This window comes from Primulina eburnea, chromosome 4 (genome assembly GCF_022965805.1).
Source record: "Primulina eburnea isolate SZY01 chromosome 4, ASM2296580v1, whole genome shotgun sequence".
Taxonomy (NCBI): domain Eukaryota; kingdom Viridiplantae; phylum Streptophyta; class Magnoliopsida; order Lamiales; family Gesneriaceae; genus Primulina; species Primulina eburnea.
The window spans coordinates 10,258,494-10,282,742 of record NC_133104.1 but is presented as its reverse complement, the minus strand read 5'-3'; the positions used below and the strand labels follow the sequence as shown (position 1 = coordinate 10,282,742).

Sequence of the window (24,249 nt, the reverse complement as noted above, 5' to 3'; positions counted from 1 at the left end):
AATTAAAAAATGGAATGAGAAATAACTCATATATCTGTTTCTTCAAATCAACGTGGGCAAGATCAAAATATATATTAATAACAAAATATATCATGAACATCCAAAACAATTGTGCTTGATCAAATTCTTTCTAAACTATTTCGATTAATATGTTTTAAAAAAAATTAATTTGAAATATTATCTTTGATTGATAATTTTTAAATATATTATTATAATTAAAAAAATTGTAGAATGATTTATAACAAAAAATAAAAATTCAAAAGATACAAACCATTTAGACCAATTAACAACAACTTAAAATACGTGAGAGTTAATTAAGTTGCATATTTTAATTTTAATTACATTTAATTTTTTACTTAAAGATTTTAAAAAAAATTTAAGAATCTAAGACTAAAAATTATCTAGATACAAATATTTTTAAAATTTAGAAATAATAAATATATGATCATATGCAATTGTCAATGGTACTTACATTTCACTTTGGAGGTAAAAAGAAAATTTTAATATATTTGAAAACAATAGTTTAAAATTTGATGAATTTTACCTCGAGTTCGGTGTGGAGAGCGGGTCTTCAAATCTTCACAACTGATTGGGGTCGGGTCGGACCTTTGAGTTCTGCACAGACAGAAATTGGGTTAGGGGCGCTGGAGAGTTTTCTGACGTGATCTCTCTGATGCTTAAGTCAGTCCGGAGAGCAAACTTAAGAGAGAATTATATATTAATACTAAATGAGCAAGAGAAAATAAGAGCTAAAACTGTGACCAATACCTGAAATTTATAGAGATAGAAGATTTGGTACCTTGTTGGAGCAGGACTCTTACTGAGGTAGAATCCTACCTGATATAGGAGACCTCAAACATCATGACTCTGTGATCATTGCAGCTGGGACTCTTATCTTATCTTGATTAGATTTAACCGAATCTCGCATTTATCGGAACCTGTTATCTATTAATGAGAATGTCTTCACATTCCCTAAATGCATCAGGGCTCGGATTTCCAGCCCCTTAGTCGGCTCGCACTTCTAGTTGTATGGCCCCTTGATGGGTTCATATTTCTGATAGTGCTAGAAGTTGTGAGCTTGGAATCCTGACAGGGCTAGGGAATGTGGACTAGGGATTGTCTTGATATGGGCTTAGATTCGCCCATGTGTACTATATCTAGGGGGCATCGATAGTATCTCCTCATTTAGTCTAAAAAAGTATGAATTTTAGAATAAAAAATCTGGTCGGATCCTGATCCCTATGTAACTAATCCTTATTGTCTATTGTGTACTGATTCAGCCCTACACGATATCCCGAACAGTGCGGATCCTGATCCGAGTGAAAATAAATGGACGACCTATATCTCATGGCGGCTCAGTTTCCGAGGCAACTGTACGTCTCTTCAAGAAAATCCAGACCCTTGATTTTATGTTGATCGGACGGCTAGTATGAATTTTCTCCCGGTATAAATAGAAGAATATTTTCCCCTCATTCTTACGTTTATTCTCTTTGAGCCCCTACTCTGTCAAAATTCCGAGAGCTTTCCCGAACAACATGATTCACTCCTGATCACTAAACCTCTGACTCCCCTCAGTAAGATCATTCGCTCTAGACCTAAGCCATAAGATGTCTTCCCCTGATGAATATGTCGTACAAGAATTACTGGATTATTTATATTTGACCATGTCCCGAGCAGATGAGCCCGGATCTTCCATAACTAAATTTAACTTGAAACCAAAATTTGCCTAAGTAAGGAAATAAAGAACCCAAACCAGATGGTTGTTTGAGCCTTTTTAACTTGAAACCAAAATTTGTCTAACTAATTAGATAAAAACCCAAACAAGATGGTTGTTCGAGCCCTTTTAACTTGAAACCCATATTTGGCTAAGTAATTAAATAAAAACCTGAACCAGATGGTTGTCCGAGCCCTTTCACTTGCAACCAAAATTTTGAGCTTTGTTTTTATAAAACCTACATTTGTGAGCTTACATAATGCCGAGCTGTTGTTCTGGGTTTTAGATGCACGCCATGTCCGCGGGCTTTGCTTTTATGAATGTCTCATTCGTGGGTTTACATAGTGCCGAGCTGGTGGTCGGGCTTTTAGATGCATGCCACCTTTGTGGTCTTACATAATGCCGAGCTGGGGTCGGACTTTTGGATGTGTGTCACATTCGTGGACTTTTTCTTTATGAATGCCACATTTGTGGTCTTGCATAGTGCCGAGCTGGGATTGGGCTTTTGGATGTGTGCCACGTTCCTGGGTTTTATCGTTATATATGCCACACTCGTGGTCCTACATATTACTGAGCAGGGTTGGGCTTTTGGATGTGTGTCACCTTCGTGGGCTTTGTATTTATGAATGCTACATTCGTGGTCTTACATAGTATCGAGCTGGGGTCGGGCTTTTTAAAATGTACCATATTCGTGGGATATGTCGTTATTAATGCCACATTCATGGTCATTACATAATGCCGAGCTGGGGTTGGGATTTTGGATGTGGGCTACATTCATGGGCTTTGTCGTTATGAATTCCATATTCGTGGTCTTACATAGTGCCGAGCTGGGGTCTGGGTTTTGGATGTGCTCCACATTCGTGGGCATTGTCGTTATAAATGCCACATTTGTGGTCTTACATAGTGCCGAGCTGGGGTCAGGCTTTTGGATGTGTGCCGCATTCGTGGGCTTTCTCGTTATGAATGCCACATTCGTGGGCCTATGTAGTACCGAGCTGGCTCGGTCTTTTAGATGTGTGCCATATTCGTGGGCTTTCTTTTTATGAATGTCACATTCTTGGTCTTACAAAGTGTCGAGCTGGGGTCGGACTTTTGGATGTGTGCCATATTCGTGGGCTTTGTAGTTATGAATGCCACGTTCGTGATCTTACACAGGTGCCAAGCTGGGGTCGAGCTTTGCTGAATGCCACATTCGTGAACTATTTGTATTTTTTCTTTCCGGATGCATCTTTTCAAGATGGCCAAACAGTGTCGAGCTTACAGCTTATTGTGTTGGATGAAGTTACCACATCAGACGTTTCAAAAATAACTGTATGACCAATGTAATAAAGTGTATTAATGGGGGAGATCTTAAGGAATACCCTCTTTTGAAAATGATAAGAACCGGCTCTTCCAAGGGTAACCATGATGAGCCCTTCACGATGTGGTTTTGCAGGAAAGACTAGAATGTGCTCTTTCGTGTAAGAGCAAGATGAGATGTTCAGAGTAAGACCATGATGTGCTCTTCCAAATAAGACAAAGATGTGCTCTTCCCAGGAAAACGAGGATGCGTTCTTCTGGGTTAGACGAGAATGCGCTCTTCTGGGTCAGACCAACATGTGACCTTATGAGCTGTTCGGAGGAAGACCAAGGGCCCTTCCATTGAAGATAAAAGGCACTCTTGAGGAAGAATAAGGGTTCTTTCGTACAGTACCAAGGTGTGCTCGGAGGCAGACTAAAGAGTTTTTCGAGGAATACTAGAATTGGCTCTTCCCGAGAAGACCAGAAACTAGTTTGGGGAAGATTAGGGGCTCATCCATGAAAGACCATAAATTGTTCAGAAGAAAACCAAAGGCTCTTCTGCGGAAGACCAACATCCACTCTTGCATGGAAGAGAATGAACTGTTCAGATGATTCGGTTCCTCACGAGACTGTTCTTCATGGTATTCCTCTTCGTGGTGCTTAACCTCACGATTCTAATTTCCTAGGTTTTCTCGACGATGAAACATATTTCTTCTTCTCTCTGATTTACCAACTTATCTCTTTTTCTTCAGTTTCTCATAGACGGCGTCAATTGATGATACTAAAATTTTACCTCAGGTTCGGTTTGGAGAGCGGATCTTCAAATCTTCACTGCTGATTGGGGTCGGGTCAGAATTCTGATTTTTGCACAGAAAGTAATAAGGTTAGGGTGCGCTGGAGAGTTTTCCGACTGCGACCCTTTGATTCTTAAGTCAGTCCGGAGAGCAAACTTAAGAGAGAGATATATTAATGCTAAATGAGCATGAAAAAGTGAGAGCTAAAACTGTGACCAATACCTGGTATTTATAGAGGGGGAAGATTGGTATCTTGTTGGAGTATGACTCTTGCTGAAGTAGAATCCTATATAAGATAGGAGACCTCAAACATCATGACTATGTCACCATGGCGGATAAGACTCTTACCTTATTTTTATTAGATTTAATCGAATATCGCATTTAACGAAACCAATTATCTATTAATGAGAATGTCTTCACATTTCTTAACTGCATCAGGGCTCGGATTTTCCGACCCCTTGGTGGGCTCAGACTTTTAATTGTATGACCTCTTGGTGGGTTCGGATTTCTTCGCCCTTGGTGGGCTCGAACTTCTAGTTATATGGCCCTTTGATGGGTTCAGATTTTTGATAGTGCTAGGGGTGGTAGGTTTAGACTCGTGATAGGACTAGAGATTATGAGTTATGAGTTATGAGTTATCTTGATATGGACTCAGATTCGTCCAACAAATTTAGGAAACATCAAAATTATTTATCAACTAACATTTATATGATTGTACGAAAACTAATGCAATAAATGATAATAAAAATCGATTCTACTTTAATATGAGAATTTAGAAAAATTAAAACAATATTAATATATAATATTATAGACCGACCGACCCGAATTAAAAACTTCAATAAATAATAAATAATAAATAAATATACAAACCATTCAGCCCCCAAAACCCAGGCCCCTAATAATTGTTATATTTATAACAACAAAAGGAAAAAAAAATTAGCATACTCAGCCGAAAAAACAACAGAGAAGCATCGAGAAGGCGGGTGGGGCGAGCGGGCGATGCGATCGCGGCGGTGTGTGACGGCGACCAATGGTGCGGCCGCTACGAAGGGTGGTTAATGGGCACGGTGCAGATGACGTGGCAGCCGAACCTTCTCAAGTCTGAAAAGCGCAAGCACGGTGGACCGCCTCTAGGGCTCCGAAATTTGGGCAACAGCTGCTACCTCAACTCCGTTCTCCAGTGTCTCACTTACACACCTCCTCTCGCTAATTTCTGCCTCCGATTCCTCCACTCTTCTATTTGTATGTATATTTCCATTTTTTCCCCTCATGTCGCCCCTTATTGTAGGTTTGGCATTTCTCGTGTGTGTATGTTACAATTCATGTTTGACATTAAGAACTTCACTGTACGTTTAGGAGTTGTACGCTGAGGGATTCGAACTTAAAAGCTCAGTGCATTCTTTTTATGGTGATATGAGCTTTTGATTATGTTATTAAAAGTTAAATCTCCTCTCCCCAAGAGAAAAGTAGCGCGGGTATGAAGACTGGAAGTTAACATTTTAATAGTAAATTTTTACTCTTGAGGAAATGATTCTGTTAGATGAACTAGAAATAGGTTCAAGTACTCACTGTTCTCACTCTGTAGTATGTATTTTTTTTATCTCATAGAATTCCAGATTCTTTAGGACTATGTGTTTAGAAATTTGTTGATTCTGCTGCATTAAATATATTTGAAAGTAAACTGTTTTATTTATATGCATGCATGTTGCTTACAGAGTTCAATTTTTTTGTAGGTGATTTGGTGGCAGCAAAAGAGAAAAAGGGTGAGTGTCCCTTCTGCATATTGGAGAAACGAATTACTCGCTCTTTGAGTAGTGACGCTGCCTCAGACGCACCATTAAAAATAAATAGCTGTTTGAGGATATATGCTGAGCATTTTCGTCCAGGGAGGCAAGAGGATGCACATGAATTTTTGCGATATGTGATCGACGCATGCCACGACACGTGTTTGAGGTTAAAGAAGTTGCAATCAGCAACAAAAGACCAGGAATGACGCCAATGGAGTGAATACTGGTGGGGGTGGGGAAACAGTGGTCAAGGAGATATTTGGTGGTGCTTTTCAAAGTCAAGTGAAGTGTTTGTCATGTGGAGCCGAGTCAAATAAGGTTGATGAGATAATGGATTTAAGTCTTGACATTTTGCACAGTGGATCCCTTAAAGATGCCTTGCAGAAGTTTTTCCAGCCTGAGATTTTGGATGGAAGTAACAAATACAAGTGTGATATGTTAGTATTTTGAACTCTCTCAATCCTACTGGCATTCATTAATTCTCTGGTGCTAACTGTTTCTTTCTTGTGCATATGGTTCTTAAAAGAAAGACGCAATAGTAATGGCAGAGACTTGAGGAGAGTCACTTGGCCATCTTCAGTTTTCGAGAATTCTTTTTGGTGTTGTTGGTAGAAGCGAGAAGTTACGAAAAAAAGTTTCAAAATTTTAAAAATGCATAAATAGTTTATCCTCCTCCAATTTTTCAGTCCACAATTTCTCAAAAGAAATCCTTCTAAACCATTACAACATAGCATTTGGTAAGGAAAAGGCTCGTTTTGATCATGCGATTCTGATTAAGGGAGTAAGGGACTTATGATATTATTGATTGAAGAACTTAGTCGTTTTATATTATATTGGTGGCATACTTGTTTTTTAGATATACTCTCCACTTAGTGTGATATTAATTTTATGACACGATCGTCTTGGTTTGAATGTTGTGCTAGTCTTCTGAGAATAGAAACCAAAGTTAAAATTTGTTTTTAGCTGTTAGAATTTTAGTATTTTGTTTACATTCATTTTCCTTGTTTTTTTTAACATACAAATTTTCATTGCAGCTAGATCGTTCATCATTCTTTTATTTTTCAATTAAAGCTTGGCCATTTAGATGATGTAATAATTTGTGGTTGTAGAATCTGAAAGACTGAAACACTAAAAGATTCCTCTCCTTGTCAAGATAGTTCAAGTGATACGCTAATCAATGTTCTAGAATGGGTTGGATGAATTGAGTAAGTTTGATAACCCTTGGATTGCAAAGAAGTGTCATACAAACAGCTCGATGAAATGAAAGTAGCATATATTCTTTCTATTTTATTCATGTTATATCCAGTGTTCTAAATGACGTTCGAGGCGGCCGCCTAGGCGGTGCCTCGGCGGTAGGCGGCCCTCGACCGCACCGCCTATGCATGAGGCGGGTGTCGAGGCGGGTTGAGGGGTGTCGAGGCGGGTCGAGGCGGCGAACAGGTTGTCGAGGCGGCGAGCAGGCGGGCGAGGCAGTAGTCAACAATTTTAAAAACCTAGTCAACAATTTTTAAAACTTAGTCAACAATTTTAAAAACTAAGTCAAAGTCAACTAATTTTTAAAGGTCATACTTGTAGAATGGTAGTTGAGGCCTCCGGAGTGGATGAAGTGCTACATCCAAGGAGGAGTGCAAGGAACATCCCCATTAGAGAACTTAATGAATATTTAGAAACATCGGAGGAGGAGAATGAAGAAAATGTTGATTGAGTCCGACGATGAGATGATCATTGATGTAGTAGACGTAAGACGGTGCATATGTAGATGATTTGGAAGATTAGTTATGTTTAGTCTACTACTTGTTCTAATGATGGATAATTGATTGAAACATTGAAAATTTAAACTTAGTTTTTTGGTAAAAAAAATATATTACTTCGTTAGCATAATAACATTAATATAATGATGAATCTTTATTAATTGCACATTATCTAGATGATATTATATTTTTGCTTAAACATTATTTAATTGCACATTTTACATAAAAATGATAATATTGCATGATTATCTAGAAAAAATTAGTTAAAAAAATCCAACCGCCTAGGCATCGCCTAGGCGGCCGAGGCGGTAGGCGGTCACTGCCCCGCCACCGCCTCCCGTCATTTACAACCTTGGTTATATCATAGCTTCTTCAACATCAGCATGGATACTTGTTAAAGAAACATGTTTGTTATGAATTCTCAAATTTTGAGTTAAAATTTTAATTCGTTCAAACATCATTTAATGATAGAACTGCATAATTAAAATTCCAGGTAAAGATTTTTATCTAATCATTTTCTTGCTGCGCCCTCGGACATAAAGACTAATTACGCTTGGTTGTTGTGGTGTGTGAATGCCCTATTAAATTTTTACTTCCATGGAATAATTGGGAATAGTAATACTTTTGTGGCTCGCTGAAAATTGCTTGTGCACTTTGTCTTTACTTTGTCCTGGCTTAGATTGGATATCGAAAGGCGGTCAGTGATGAAGAGAGAGAATTTTTCAAAAATCCTCTCTACCTCCAGTTTTTTCCGTCAACTTCGTTCACCCTTCTTCTTCAGTAATGCACCTTAACTTTCTTCTCCCCTTCACGCCTACGTTCCTCGTCGCCGGCTCCTACCCGGCCGTCGATAACTAGGGTTTCGGCCGTGCTTCCATCCCGATATTTCGATTTTCACTCCTCTTTTCCTCTGCTATTTCCGACTGTTTTCTCCGCCCTGGGTTTTTTTCTTAGGCCGGTCTTTTTCTTCTTCGGAATTTCTGTTGCCAGCTTGGGCCAGTAGGTTTTCGTCTCCAGCGATAATGAATAATTTCAGAGAGGTAGGGGTCAAGATCGAATTTAAGTGGTTCTCGGTTAATTGGGCGAACAGAGGAGGCTCGGTTCGATGGACTGAAAGAACAAGGAATGCCACTTATTTACTCGACTTGGATCGAAGCGATGCTAGGTGGATCAGTTTAAAAATCAGAAACTTCATCAGCAACCCTCTATCCTGCTCAGACTTCTACCGTCTCAGGGGTTGTAATGCAACAATAGTGGTACACAGATTTGTCAGCAAAAGAGGAAGGTTCCTGGAGATTTCTAAGTTTAGCAATCAAGGGAAGAAACAGAATATAATCATACCCAGCGGCTTTAAGTTACAAGGGTGGATCAGGATCTCAGACATTCTCATCAATTTACTGTCAGGGAGACAAGTGAGGGTGGGTAACAAGATAGTTAATTCAAGGAATCAGATCAATTTTAAAGCTGGTGATAGGGCCGTTATTCAAGATTCGTGCAAGGTTATTGAAGCTACTTACTGTAAGTCATCCGAAACAAATTGGAAAGCGGCTATCATAATCACAAGAGGTAGAGTGAACGTGTCTTGGGACAGTGTTGCGAGGGTTCTAGGTTGTGATGTTCAGAGGAGGATCGACATTCACCCTTTCCAAGCAAACCAAGCACTCTGGTGGCCTGAAAATCAGAAGGAATGGGAGCACTATACTCAGCTAAAAAGAGGCTTCTTCGATGGCGGGGTGGCTTTAGATTTCGAAAGTTGGTGTCCTGAAAGCTTCGCAAAAGATTCGGTTCTCAGTTGCTGCAATAGCTGGATCAAGATTGCAGGGCTACCGTGGCATCTATGGACTTTCGATATTCTCAAGGAAATAGGTCATCAGTGTGGGGGATTAATGGAGATTAGCAAAGACACAAGTCTACTGCGGAGTTTAGCTGCTGCGAGGATTAAGGTCAAAGGAAAAAGAAATGGATTTATATCCAATCGTATATTGTTGAAAAACAACGGTTTTAACTTGGACCTTACTATCAGTGTTGATACTTTTGATCAAAAGGCTTACGAGCTGTACGGGAAACAGACCTACGCTCAAGCTTTGATCAACGGGAAGAGGACTGTGGAAGGTGGGGAATGTACTAATATTCGCAGACACATGCCGGAGTTTGAAGACCAAATACAAAGCACGCCGGATAGCAGTGCTGAGGAGGAGGTCTTAAGGAACGCTACCAGCGCAGAGGTCAAGCATAAGGTATATTCAGAACAGTCGGCCAATCGCAAGGATAGAAAGGTGGACAAAATATTGCAGCGTATTTCACCTAAAACTATCGAGGATTTTGTTAGCTCCCCTATTCATTCCTTGTCAAATGGAGATGTGGAGAAAAAAGATCTTTCAGTGCCTGTTGAAGAGCAGATCCCTCCTATTATTCCAGAGGGGGGAAAAAACTTATCACTCCCCATCATTTCAACTTCGATGGCTAATAAGGAAGTCATGGCAGAAGAGATACCTTTTGTTAATAAGTGGAAGGACTCGACTAACATATCAGAGAGCGAGCTCGATGATACAGATGATTTTGATGAACAACAACCGGAGGATGATCAATGGGAGGAAGGATTTGCATCTTCAGAATCGGGCAGCATCTTCTCTTCTCAGTCGGAGATACAGCCATGTCACGAAGCAACCAACTGGGATCTAAAGAAGCTTTTTATGAAACAGGACGAGGCACAGAACTCCGATATCCAACCAACTACTCAAGGTATCACTGATCCTCTTGGGGGAAAGGTACTCTCTTGCTTCCCTTATTCCAATTCCAAGCTACCCTTTTCTCTTCACTCCTTTTTTCCCGCTTCTTTTATCGTTTGGGTGAGTCTAGTGGGCTCTTAGGAGGGGGTCTTTCTTTTGTTCCTGACAAGTTGGAGTCCGGGAGAGATACTCCGCGTTTGCTGGTAGAAGCTGAGGTAAGTAAGATTCAGGTTAGCACACATAAAGAAAAAGATATTACGCCACTTGACAAGGAGGTGTTGAAATCTACGAGTAAGCTTACTCGCGAGCTAGTTAGGTTGCAGAGCGGAGTCAATTATGATAAAGGATCAGCCTCGAAGGGTCCATCTCGTTTGTCATGAAGATTTGTTCATGGAATATTAGAGGAGGAGGGTCGTCTCGACGAAGGAATTTGGTTAGAACTTTAATTCGAAAAGAGAACCCAGATATTGCAGTGATCCTAGAGACAAAATGTTGTATTATTGATCGACGTTTTGTCTCAAGTATTTGGAAGTCAAGATTTGTCGACTGGGTATGTTTACCAGCGGATGGAAGATCGGGTGGCATCTTAGTTATGTGGGATCCTCGTGTGGTTGAAGTTCGTGATAATTTGATCGGAAAGTACTCGGTTTCCATTCAAATTAGGCAAGTGGATGATGTATGCTGGTGGTTTTCTGCGGTGTATGGGCCTTGTAAGCCAAGAATTAGAGAGTTTTTCTGGGAGGAATTAGCAGGTTTGTATTCTTTATGTGGTGCAAGATGGTGTGTAGGGGGTGATTTCAATGTGGTTCGAAATCTGGATGAGAAATTGAATAGCAACACACTTACAACAAGCATGCAATGTTTTGATGCCATAATTCAAGAGTTTGGTCTTCACGATCCCCCTTTACTGAACGCGAAGTATACTTGGTCAAACTTCAGAGACACACCAATTTGCAGTAGATTGGACAGGTTTCTGCTGTCGGAGGGGTGGTTGGGAATCTTTCCTTCGATAAGACAAGTAGTGCTTCCGAGAATAACTTCTGATCATCATCCTTTAGTTTTGGACACAAAGAAGACAAAATGGGGCCCAACTCCTTTTCGATTTGAGAATGTATGGTTGACACATAAACACTTTCATCAGTCCATGTCAACGTGGTGGAATGTTGGGAACGTTCAAGGATGGGCTGGTTACAAATTCATGAGGAAACTCAAAGAAACTAAACAAAAAATCAGGATTTGGAACAAGGAATTTTTCGGTGATGTAAATATCAAAATGACAGAGTTAAACTTCAAGATTTCCAGTTTAGATGAGAAGGAGGAAGAAGGTATTTGGTCAAGCAATTTAAAGGAGGAACGTAGACAAGCAAGAACTGAATTGGAATTATTAAATGTGAGGAAGCTGCAGATGGAAAGTCAGAAAGCTAGTGTTAAATGGTTAATTGATGGTGATCAAAATTCGAAGTTCTTCCATGCGCTTTTGAAGAATAGAAGAAACAAAGCAACGATAGAAAAACTAGAGCTGGATGATGGTTCACTGACTACAGATGAAAATGAGATTGAGAAGGCCATAATTGATTACTATCAGAATTTGTTCAGGAAATCACAGGGAGATGGTACGGGATTAGAGGGGCTGGAATGGACACCGATAAATCAAGATGAGGCAACCAAATTGGAACAGCCTTTTTCTGAGGATGAGATTAAAGGAGCTGTCTTTCAGTGTGACGGAGATAAGTCCCCGGGGCCGGATGGCTTCACGATAGCATTCTTTCAAAAATGCTGGGATACTATTAGGGAAGACCTGTTACTTGTTTTCGAGGAATTTTTCAGAGATGGCATCGTCAACGGTATTACAAATGAAACTTACCTGTGTCTAATTCCGAAAAAACAAGAGGCAATGAAAATCAGAGACTTCAGACCAATCAGTTTGATTACCAGCTTGTACAAAATTCTGGCTAAAGTCCTAGCAAACAGATTGAAAGAGGTGTTGAGCAAAACGGTGGCGGAATATCAGTGTGCTTTCATTCGAGGAAGACAAATAACAGACTGTTGTCTCATAGCAAATGAAGTGGTTGAGGAGCATAGAAGGAAAAGGAAGAATGGGTGGATCTTCAAAGTTGATTTCGAGAAAGCTTACGACAATGTGGATCATAACTTTTTAGATGTTGTTCTACAAAACAAGGGATTCGGTGATAGGTGGAGAAAGTGGATAAAGGGTTGTGTTTCGAATGTCTCATATTCCGTCTTCATTAATGGGAGACCGAGAGGGAAGTTCAAAGGCGAGAGGGGTATCAGACAAGGGGACCCTTTATCGCCGTTTCTATTTAATTTGATGATTGATGGTTTAGGGAGAATGATAGATAAAGCGAAATGCTCGGGAACTGTTAGAGGTCTCGAGGTGGGGAAGAACAAAGAACAAATATCACACATTCAATTTGCGGACGACACTCTATTCCTCGTCCAATCCGAGCAACACGTCAAGGAGGTGGTAGAAATTTTAAAATTGTTCTGCTCTAAATCTGGACTGAGGATAAATTTTGAGAAGAGTTCTTTGATTGGGTTGAGTCAAACGGACGACTTGGTTGAGGGAGTGGCTACAGCATGTGGATGCAAGCCCGAAAAATTGCCAATCAAATACCTCGGGGTACCTCTGGGTGGCAATCCAACAAAGCTGGAATTTTGGGTACCGGTAATCGCAAAGATGTCCACTAAGCTGGCGGGTTGGAAAAAGGCCTTTCTTTCAAGAGGAGGTCGTCTCACATTGATCAAGGCGGTATTAAGTGCTTTACCCACTTATTACATGTCTTTATTTAAGGTCCCAAATCGAGTGGCGAAGATTATGGAAAAATTGATGAGGACTTTCTTTTGGGATGGTTCAGATGGAGACTCCCATTGCCACGTTATAAACTGGAAACAAGTCTCAAAACCGAAAGAGCAAGGTGGCTTAGGGTTGGGTAATGTACTCCTACGGAATAAAGCACTACTTGCAAAATGGTGGTGGAGATCCGCGACCGAGGATAGTCCTCTGTGGAAGAGAATCGTACGTAGTATTCATGGCTTCCAAACGAACGGAAGGGATTTGAAAGAGGCTAGATATTCGACGTTCAGAAGCCCGTGGAAGTATATCTCTCGGACTAACTGTCTTTGTCGGAACTTGATTGGCTCTGTTCTTAAGGGAGGGGATTCTTTGAGATTTTGGGAGGATAGATGGGTGGGGTTGTGTCCTCTTAAAGAGTCTTTTCCCCTTCTTTATCTTCTCTCTGATTCCAAGAACAAACCTATTAACTGTTTTTACTCGGATCATAATAGCTTAGGACTTTCTTCGGTACAGTGGGATGTGAGATTTAGAAGAGGGTTGAGTGTCGATGAATTGCAAGAGTTCACATCACTTTCAGGGGTGTTAAGTTCGGTTATCTTGAGTGTGGGGGTTAGGGACATCAGGGTGTGGTTAGGTGATTCTTCGGGTCTATTCTCGGTTAACTCTTTGTACTCCTCTCTTTTCAACGACGATTCCAATTCAGATTTCCTCTACGTTACTCAAATTTGGAGTGTGCCAATCCCCCAAAAGGTGAAGGTGTTCTCGTGGATAGTTGCGTTGGGAAAACTACAGACAAATGACAGCGTGCAAAAAAGGAATCCAAACAATGCCTTAAATCCACAATGGTGTGTTCTGTGCAAAAATAAGCCCGAAGATCAAGACCATTTACTGCTGCACTGCTCATACTCGAGACGATTATGGATCAAGGTCATGCAGCACTTGGGTTTCGACTGGACTTTTCCAATGAACTCAAGAGATTTGTACCTGATGGACAACAGCTACCTTAAAGGAAAAGGCTTGGAGAAATTCTGGCGCATCATTATTCATTGCTTATTTTGGTCAATTTGGCTAGAAAGAAACAATAGAATATTCAACGGAAAAGAAGAGCTTGTGGAAAATCTGTGGGAATCAGTGCGGATCAGGGTGGCAAGATGGACAGTAGTGACCCCGGTGTTTAAACATTTTCTTTTATCAGATATAGCTAGGGATTGGAAATTTATTTTGTGCTGATTTAGTGTTTCTAAGGACTAGGAAAATCACTACTCCTTCTTGTGGATCACTGGTCCACTACTTTTTGTAAACTTTTAATCTCTTATTATTAATATATTAGTTTCTTATCAAAAAAAAAAAGTAATACTTTTGTAGTTGCAAGGAGTTGGTAACAGCAAGGAAGCAAATGTCAATACTCGAGGCTCCAAATGTCTTTGTTGTCCAATTAAAGGTGTGTTTGTATTTTGAGTGTAGTTTTCGTTGTTTCCATTTTGGCTAAATGTGATTGTGAACTTAGTATATTGTTTTTTTAAATAGAGGTTTGAGGGCATGTATGGTGGGAAGGTCGATAAACCCATTGCATTTGAGGAGATGTTAGTGCTTTCAAGCTACATGTCTAAAGCAAGCCAGGTGTGTTGTGAAAAAAATGCTGAAATGATAGTTTTGTTTGCTTTTCTTCTTTGCTTCCCCTCCTTGGCCTAAAAGAGAATGAGAACATCAAACTGATGCTTTCTTTTAAATCTTCTCAGCAGGTCCCATTTCTTCCGTCCTTCTAAATGTTGTACTTCTCTTTTAATTAGTGACTTTGCGTGTTGCTTAACAACTTCTCTATTGCATTATTAATCTCCCGTTCTGTTTGGTTATCTGGGGAATGATTTTTTCTATTTATTTAGAAAGACTAGTTGAGTATACATTCTATAACAACGCAATGCTATGTAATACTAAGTCTTTTTTTAACTTCACTCAGCTGATAAAACAATTGTTGCAGTCTGCTTTCGTGTCACCATTTAGTTCGAACTATTGAATTCACCCGGAGTCCCAATTTCATGCATAGTTGTAGACATAATTAGTGATGTTCTTAACTAAAATTTTATACTGGATGGATGGAGTTTTTCTCTTGGGAAATCATTCTATGTATTGTTGAAGCTCTTTTCCTTTGCGTATAATGAACTATTGTTCTACATGGCATTGGAATTTTTCCTTACATTCAAGTTTCTGTGCCGTCTGTAGTTTCTTCCGATGATCAATTTTTATGTTATCCTATGATTTCGTTTTTTGTGTTGAAATATGTTTTGACATCGCAGGATCAGCATCCTGAGTATGATCTTTTTGCTACTATTGTCCATTCTGGCTGTTCTTCTGATTCTGGGCACTACTATGCATACATCAAGGTCTGATCATAATTTTGAACATTTCTTGACGTTGGTTCTTACTAAGCAGGAATTTTCACGTCTAATGTCAATGTCTTCTTTTCAGGATGCATTTGGTCACTGGTACTGCTGCAATGATTCATATGTCTCATTGTCAACCCTTCAGGAGGTTTTGTCGGAGAAGGTGTATATCCTTTTCTTCTCTCGTAGGAAACCAAGGCCACGAGCTAAGGTTGGGTTGATTGCCAATGGATTGAAGTCCCATGAGTCAAATGGACATACGACATCTACAATGAAAAAAACAAATTGTGTACAGAAAACAGTTTTTATGAAACAAACTTCCAACCAACAGGCCAAGACAACTAATTCAACCCATTTTCTCGAGCTGAACGGGAATAAATCATTTTCTGTTCACAGGATAGGTTGTTCTGAAAAACCAGTTACCGTGAATGACATTTCAGCCCATCATGATAATAGTACCAATTCCACGAATTCCCTCGAGTCTAGTGGAATTGAAACAGCCACAATCCAAAAACCTGGTGTTGTACAGACACCAATGAGTGAGAAAGTTTCTCACCATCAGTCCAATACAAATATTTCAACCACTTCCCTTGGTTTTAGTTCAAGTAAGTCATCTGCAATCCAGAAGTCATGCGTGCTGATGGAACACAGCAATGGGAAGCAGTCTTCTGACCATCATGCTCAGACGAGCAATTCAAGCAAATCTAAGCTTGATCAAGGGAATTCTTGTTCACAAAGGAAGCTTAGCATCAATGGGAGTACCAACCGGCTCCTTTCTGCTGGCAGTATTAAGATTTCTATTTTTAAGAAAGATTTGAAGGAGGATTCTGGCAATACAGCGGTATCCTTTGTTTCAGTGGAAAAACAGAAAAATGAGTCTGGTTTAAGCAAAAATTCAGAAGGCATTGAAGATACTACGAGTGAAAAATCTTTAAAAATCTGCAATGGAAAGAATGGGCCTGTTGTAGTTGGTCCTTTAGAGGGAGGTTTTTGTGAAAATAATGGTAATAATACTGCTATAGCATCGTCAAAAAGAGAAGACCGTGAGGATTTTCAGCGTGGAAGCTTCATGGGCTCCACTAACAAATCAAGCATGAAGAGAAAGATGAAAATCAATCAGCCATGCCTTTTGCTTGCCAGAGATGATCAATCTCGTGTAGCAGTGGAAGCACTCAAGGAAACGTACGTCACTGCTAAATTACAAATTTCCTGTTTTATTTGCTTGTGGTTATTATTATGTCAAATAAGTTTGATTATGCTATTCTTTTGTGATTATTATATTAACTTTAATTTTTCGTTCAACTGTTCTGTATTGTGAAAAATCTTGCGTTGTGTATTTTAATCCTTATTTTATATGTACTCTTAAGTTCTTGAAGTGTGAAAAAGATGTCCTTTGATATCAGCTACGAGGTTCTTAGTTTGTCTCAAGCCTGCTCTTTACTGGTATCTATCCATGTACTGCACTTTATTGCCAGAGTGTTTTTCAACCCAAATACCCAACTTTAGTTTATGTTCTTGTATCTGGATCTTAAGATTCACGTCCTTTCAGATTGTTATTGCTTATTTGTGTTTGCTGGTTATCTCTGATTCTTAAGCCGATCAGCCCTATAATTGGTTTGTGGAGATTGGTGCTTCGTGTGAGTGATCAGTGTGTCCTTCACAGGCTAATCCTACTTCTGTTGAGGCTTGTTTGTTATCTTTCTAGATATGAAGCTGAAACATCAAATTAATTTTCTAGATTTACTGCAAAATTGCCTCGTGCACAAATTGAAGTTCAGAACTTTATTTTGGTCACAACATCTTGTAATTTGGATGATTTTGAAGTTTATGTTAGTCATTACTTTTTTAGAATGGTTTACAATTTATACTGTGGTTTTTCTCAGGCTCAGGAAAGAAGCTTCATTAATTCTACGATCATGTGGATGGTCTCATGAACTTTATAGTTTCATGCGTGCAAGTAAAAAGTTGTGTAAAGCAGATGGCAATAGCGCGTTGAGTGACTATGATAACAAGTAAGCTTTCTGGTGCTTTCTATGCGAACTAACTAGTTAACATCTTTATCTTTTATGATACTACTCTTCAGTGCGCTGCATTCAAGTTATGAGTAGCTGACACCAATGGAGATGAACAATTTCGTTATGAGGGGTCTGTGGGTGGGCCAGAGAAGAGGAGTGTGGGAGAGGGTTGTGCACCTTCTATTTTGGTTGTGAAAAGATGGAGTGAAACTTGGGGTTTGTTTGAATGACAAAAATTGTGTGCTTCCCTTAATTTTTTTCCGACGAAGAATGAGAAGGGCTTTTTTTTTTCTCCTTATGTATACCTAACGAGATGGAGGCCTCATGTACCATTATTTCCGGGGAAGGATTAACTTGTTCCTCCTCCTCCCTCTCTTTGATATTGAAAATTGTGAAAAACTTTAGCGTCCTTACCCAGACCACTACTAAACAGACTAATAAGCATGCAAAATTAAAACTTAATATCAACAATTATACAGCAGAAACCAAATAACTTAATCATCTTACAACCCAAACGAAGTCTTAAACATTAATACAACCATATCAAAAATATAATACTGCACGAGAATACGATAAACCAAATAAAACCTCCACTGGATCACTTCTGAAAACCCAACTGCTCTAGCCACTGCCCTGGCCATCCGAACCGTCCAACCTAAGACTTGTCCCGTGGAATAGGGTGCCCAAGATGAAAACAAGGACGTGAGCGACAAATCGTCCAATACGAGAATGTACAAGTATACAAACTGATATGATGCATACAAAATGCAATATGGTCGGATATCACGGATCTCAAGAATCTCATGCTCAGTCTAGAGGCACCTGAGTGTGTAGTCTCTGTTCTGCCCTAGACATGTTTTGGCTCTCACACTCATCATGAAGACGTGGACCTACAGTGTCAAGGTCATCAGAGCCCGTGAGTCCCGCCGGACAGTCTAGAGGCACCTGAGTGTGTAGTCTCTGTTCTGCCCTAGACATGTTTTGGCTCTCACACTCATCATAAAGACGTGGACCTACAGTGTCAAGGTCATCAGAGCCCGTGAGTCCCGTCGAACACTGTAGCTCTTGATGCCCCACCGTCCATGATACAAAATAGGGCTGAGCGGCCCCAACAAACGAGGTATATCTCAAAAGATATCAGGCGCAACATGATGTCATGCATAATATGCCAAAACAGTAAAACATGTATCATGTAACAGGTAAAATATGCAGCATATAAGTGTGTATATTATGTTTGGATATCTCATTCAATACATCACGTACTTCACTAAAACAATTTGTTAGAAAGCTCTGAACCTGGACAATACCAACATAATGAAATCACTATTAAACCAGATCTTGAATTACCAAACATGCTCCAAAGTTCTTTCTAACGATACTTAAATCACTATTTAAGGCTTTAGGATTATACCTGCGTCCGTCGCCAGCCCGCTGATGATGTCTCGATCCCAGTTCACCAACCCCTCCTCGAGTCGACACTTGATCCGAAACTTCCCGACACCAAAGTGTCTTAGAAACTGGTTAGAAAACCTAAGGTATATGGTTAGAACTCTATTTGAAGGAAGCAGTGTAGGAAACAAAAGAAATCAACTTCCATTTATAGGCTGCATCCGGACTAGTTCAGAAAATCCGAATCAATCTTATCTGTCACGTGTTAGAATCTCATTTGTCTAGTTGGATTTTTCAGGATAATGTAATCTGAAGTAGATTGGATTGTAATTTTAAATTCGGTGGATCCCAACAAGTTGATCCCGAATTATCAATTCCTTAATAAGACTTAATTAACAACCATTTAATCATCTCTTAATTAGTACTTGAATCATTACAAAAACAGATCTTAGGATAAAAGGTATATTTTTCTTCTACTTTAATAAAATCAAAGAGCACAATTTTAAAGAAATTTAGGTAAGTAAAATAGGACACGTACTAAAATTCTAAATACTATGTAATCAAAAGGTAGGTTTCCGTATTGGAAAATGGAAAATTGACCAAATAATTTGCTAAAATCAGGAAATTGAAATGAGCATTTGATTTGAGTTTCCAACTCTGCCTCTCAAGTAAAATCATAGAATATTTCTTCTTAAAATTAAAATTATCCTCCTATTTCATAACAAACGAAAAAGTGAGTGGTAGTCGAGCCTTAACTTTGAAATGGTAAAAGTCACATCATACGATGGAGGCCTTCGTTTAATAACAAATGAATGAGGACAATAATTTGTGGAGTGGGGACTATACACTTGGGTTTTGATAGGATTAATGTCTAAATGCGTGCTCCTAAATCCCTATGACTCGTAACACTTTTATAAGACCTAAGATACAATCATGCGTTCATGTCACACAGCACACATGATGAGTGACACTGCCTTTCTGGAGAGCATCAAAATGGTCTCCATAAATGATGAGGCCAGGAATAATCTCAGCTCCAGGGAATGACAGCCCTCATATGTTGGGGTGAACTATCTAGGTCAAATCAACTTCCAGTTTTGGGGGAGTAAAACAAAATAAGTGGTGATTAACAGGTTATTATTATTGAAGAATCCAGTACCTGAGTCCAAATATATGAAAATTAGTTCTCTTTGGAAGTCTTTCTCTAATAAATATAGAAGATTCTCTCTAGTTAAGAATCAAGATGAGCTTTCAAGTTGAATGAATGGCAAATTGGCAATGAAGAATTAAAATCATCCATTCTCTGATATTGACAGCATATTGACCAATGTTTAGAACTTTTCATGTTTCTCTAGTCTTTCGTGTGTTGGATTGCGTCATCAGTATATGTATGAACTTGGTGGGAAGAATCGGGGCTTGAGAAAAATATGAATAAAAAGTTAATTTCACAAAATCGGGCGGTTCTCTTCTTTTAACGAGCCCCAATTCTTCAGCTAATCATGGGTCGTCAAGGTCGTAAATCAAAACGACAGGAATCCAATTCCGAACTAGGAGATTTCACCGTCCAACTACCCATAACACGATACAAAATCTATGCACGTAACATATTGGTATCAGAGCCACATGTTATGGGGGACATTTGCAAGTTGGAACAACAATTTGAGGCATTCATGAACATGTACCATGGTTGAACGTGCAACCGAACAAAGGTAGCGGGAGATGGCTGGACAATTGCAGGAACTTTCACCGAGTATGACAAACATACGTTCTGAAAATACAATTGGGCACAACAGGGAAAGTAGCGACAAGGACTTGCGCATTCCACAACGCGAGGACTCGAAGCGCGTCGATGAGGGAGAAGGCCGTAGGTATATTCCAAAATACTCAAAACTAGAATTTCCTAGTTACAATGGCCATGGAGACCCGTTGGGATGGATTTATAGGTGTGAACATTTTTTTCGACATCAACATGCACCGGAAGAAGAAAAGGTGGAGTTAACATCATTCCACCTAGAAGAAGAAGTGCAAGTGTGGTCCCTAAAATTAGAGAGAGATAGAACGAGCTTACAGTGGGATGAATTCAAGACAATGTAATATTAGATTTGGCCTGACGATCCGCAACAATAAATTGGGTAAATTATCCAAGTTAGGCCAGCCAAAGGATTTAGTGAGTGGGATGAGTCTTGCTCGATTATTTGAGCGAAAAGAAAGAACCCAAGCACCTCGCAAACCAAGGTCTGAGTCCGGCATCGTTTGTTAAAAAATTAAATCGAGCGGAGTTGGAAGATCGCCAATCACGTGGGCTCTGTTTTAATTGTAATGAGATGTATGTTCCCGGTCATCGACCCAAAAAATTATTTGGATTGTAAGTAACTGATGAAGAACAAGGTGAATTAGAGGAATCAAAAGATTTGCTGACAAACTTGCATCTCAAGGGGATGGCAATGTCATGAGCCGTGAAGAAGTGCACCGAGAAGAGGTTGTGGGCAGCAGTGTAGAGAACGAAACGTACGAGCCCAAAGTTTATCAATGTTTCACTCATGGAAAATTAAGGGCTAAAGATATAGGAGCAAAAAGATTTTTCCTTGGTTAATAAGAATAATTATTTCCTTGTTTTAACTATTTCCTTGTCTTTTGGATTTTAACGTATCTTTTAAAATCGGTAGGATTTCTTCAGTTTATTTTGGATTGCGTAGTAGGAACTTGGTGTGAGGAATTAGGGATTCAGAAAAATATCAATAAAAAGTTTATTTCACAAGATCGGGTGGTTTTCTTATTTTCACGAGCCTCAATTCTTCAACTAATCATAGGTTGTCAAGGTCGTAAATCAAAACGGCAGGATTCTTATTCCGAACTAGGAGATTTCTATGTCTAACAACCCATAACATGATCCCAAACCTAGGCACATAACAGTCCTCCAAAGGAAATTATGAACTTTAGCTGGCACACACAATATACACACTAATTTCCAGTTTATATTCAACGAATTAAGAGCCAATCCAACACCATTCATTATCGCTCTATATCTGATTTTGACTGTGTAAACTCGCTTCTTCTCATTCGCCCACATCCAGTTATCATCACACTCATGCCGGCTCGGTGGTATAGGCATAATTGATCGTTGATCCCTCTCAGAAAACGAAACTGTTATATTATCCATATCCCAGTTATTTGTTTCTTTTTTCTCCTAATTCTATCAAACCGCTGTCTGTCTTCTTTCCCTATTGGTTTTTTCTTCGTGAGACGAGCTGTGGCATGTCCTTTTCATGGTGGACTCGTCTTCTTGTGCTTTTCTTTTATTTTAACTATTTCTTTCACCGGTGGAGAATGTTGGTCAACAATTTTAGTATCACGCTGTTTTGCTTGATTAGTGACTGGATTGCATCTGTGATTCTGACATACAGTGAACTGCAAACGATATTAGATTGTTTCACTGGACATTAATTCAGGATACATAGAAAACGGTATCTATTTCTACTTATACCTGTTTCCTGGATTTACTTTGGAACATCAAATCTAAACATTATACTTGATGGTTGTGCAGGAGATTATTGATTTCACATGCGAAGCGAAATTTCATTTCTAAAGTTCCCGAGTCACTCAAGGAGATACTGATCGGACATATCAGATTGATTAACGAAGAAAAGCAATCATCCGGAATTTAAGCTCCGTCCATTAGGTATGCTCTTTTTAAACAACAAATTAGGCATACAAGTGCTTTAGATTTTTTTCGTACAAATACACAGTGTTTTCAGTTTCTGAATTTGCTCGCAGGACTGGTGCAAATACGCTCTCTGATGGCGTAATTTTCTGAGTAAAATATAATTCCCATGTGAATCTACCGCAAATTATCACTGTGCTTGTAAAGAGTAGGAAAATGAATTTTGAAATCTCGACACAAATTTTCTTCTTCAGTTACATCACTGTTTTCTAGAGAGCGTTACTGAACTATGTTCATTTTGTACAATATTCTTTTTGGCCTTAAAAATCGATCCTCACTTAATGGATGCATTTCAGTTGTCCAGTTGATATGTGATCTACGGAGGGATTGTCCTCTTCAATATATTTATATTATGTTTATTTGTTTAAATTTAACACAGAATGTTAATACTGAAAGTTTATTTGTTTAATATAAAAGTAAATAAAATATTGAGATTGTGTATCAGATTTTAAGTATTTTGTGTAAATGTAACAAATATCCACAATCTGCAGCGAAATATATTAATTAAATAGATAAATAAATTTTAATGACTAAATTCAAACAAAATGAATCATGTACAAGTATAAAAACTTGTGTGGTGCGGTGCCTCTGGGCAAAGTGAAAGTATTCACAAGAAAATTATAAATAGTTTACAAAATCAATGTTAGTGAAACTACGAAAAATGATTTTTTTTAATATGTTAAGGAAGTAAATTGTTTTTTAAATAAATATAAACAAAATCATTTTTCTTAATATGTTAAGGAAGTAAATTGTTTTTTAAATAAATATAAACAAAATCATGAATGCAACAACTGATTGTTGGAATCCGGAGACACAAATAATTCTTCAACCAACATTTTATATAATTGTTGTGTTGTCGTGACACAGCAAACATCGTGAATTGATTATTCACTGATGTAATTTTTTGCTCTTTTTTTGACTCTCAAAACCATCATCTCAAAACCACTTATCATATGCACGCATTAGTGATATTTTATTGGTCTTGGTGGGTATTTTTACTCTTCAGGTCATATTTTTTACTGGTACGCAAAATTTAATGAACCAGGGACTTTTTGAGGGTTTGAGCAATATTTTAAAAAACACACCAAAATGAAAATTTTTTCTATAGTGTTTTTGGACTCGATAGAGTTATTTATTTCAAAATGGGCTTGATATCCTTTTTAAACTTAATTATTTTAATTAAGGACACATTATACATTAAATATTATATTAAACCACCCCCTAAACCCTAACCCTACAATCCTAAGCACTCAGCCGCCCCTTCTCTCTCTTGCAACAACATTCTCACGTAAGAAACCAGCAGAATTTCGTGAGTTTCCTCTAGGGTTTCAGGAAAATTTCCTTCCCCGCCTCTCCGGTGCAATTCATACACGCATAGCTTCGAGTTCTAAGCACAAAAACGCTAAGGCACGCCATGAATCTCCTTTCTCATCATTTACACCATGTTTAGATTTTGATGTATATGTATTTGTATGAAGAAAAGCGTTGGTCTATCATGTACCTTCATTTTTTGCAAGGTTTACATGAAAATAATACATTCAATTGTTTGTAACTCACGTTTTGTTACCTTGGTGCAAGGGGATGCCGTGGGAGGTTCCTAAGAGGCTGTTCACGTCGAGGAGGAAGGGATTTCTAGGCTGGAGTCAAAAATTTGTTGAGTTAGGAGAGGGCCGAAGGAGTTCCTTGGGATTGCGGCTTGTTTGTGAGGAGATCGGTGGATGGGGCTGAACCAGCGGTGCAGGGGCCGATCCTGGTGGGTCTGAGACACGACCTAGGAGGGCTCGACCACTGCTGAAACTAACCACGAAGCCGATCGATTGTGTTGATGGTAGGTTGGATCGGTTGGGACTCGTTTGGCAGATGTCGAGTGTGTGC

General features: G+C 39.0%; 2 protein-coding genes across 2 annotated transcripts; both read left to right on the top strand.

Annotated features, from left to right (window-relative positions):
* The first annotated feature begins 4,713 nt into the window (after positions 1-4,713).
* Positions 4,714-22,682, top strand: LOC140830872 (ubiquitin carboxyl-terminal hydrolase 25). Its single transcript, XM_073194405.1, is given in 10 exon segments — positions 4,714-5,031; positions 5,523-5,758; positions 5,760-6,013; positions 14,237-14,312; positions 14,399-14,491; positions 15,166-15,252; positions 15,338-16,434; positions 17,136-17,264; positions 22,198-22,332; positions 22,428-22,682. Coding segments are annotated over 9 exon segments (2,277 nt in total). The 5' UTR covers positions 4,714-4,847; the 3' UTR covers positions 22,319-22,332; positions 22,428-22,682.
* LOC140830873 (uncharacterized) lies at positions 6,787-10,198 on the top strand. The gene is made up of 2 exons (XM_073194407.1): positions 6,787-6,883; positions 7,695-10,198. The coding sequence occupies exon 2, from the start codon at positions 8,350-8,352 to the stop codon at positions 10,195-10,197; it is 1,848 nt and encodes a 615-aa protein (XP_073050508.1). The 5' UTR covers positions 6,787-6,883; positions 7,695-8,349; the 3' UTR covers position 10,198.
* Positions 22,683-24,249: the final 1,567 nt, after the last annotated feature.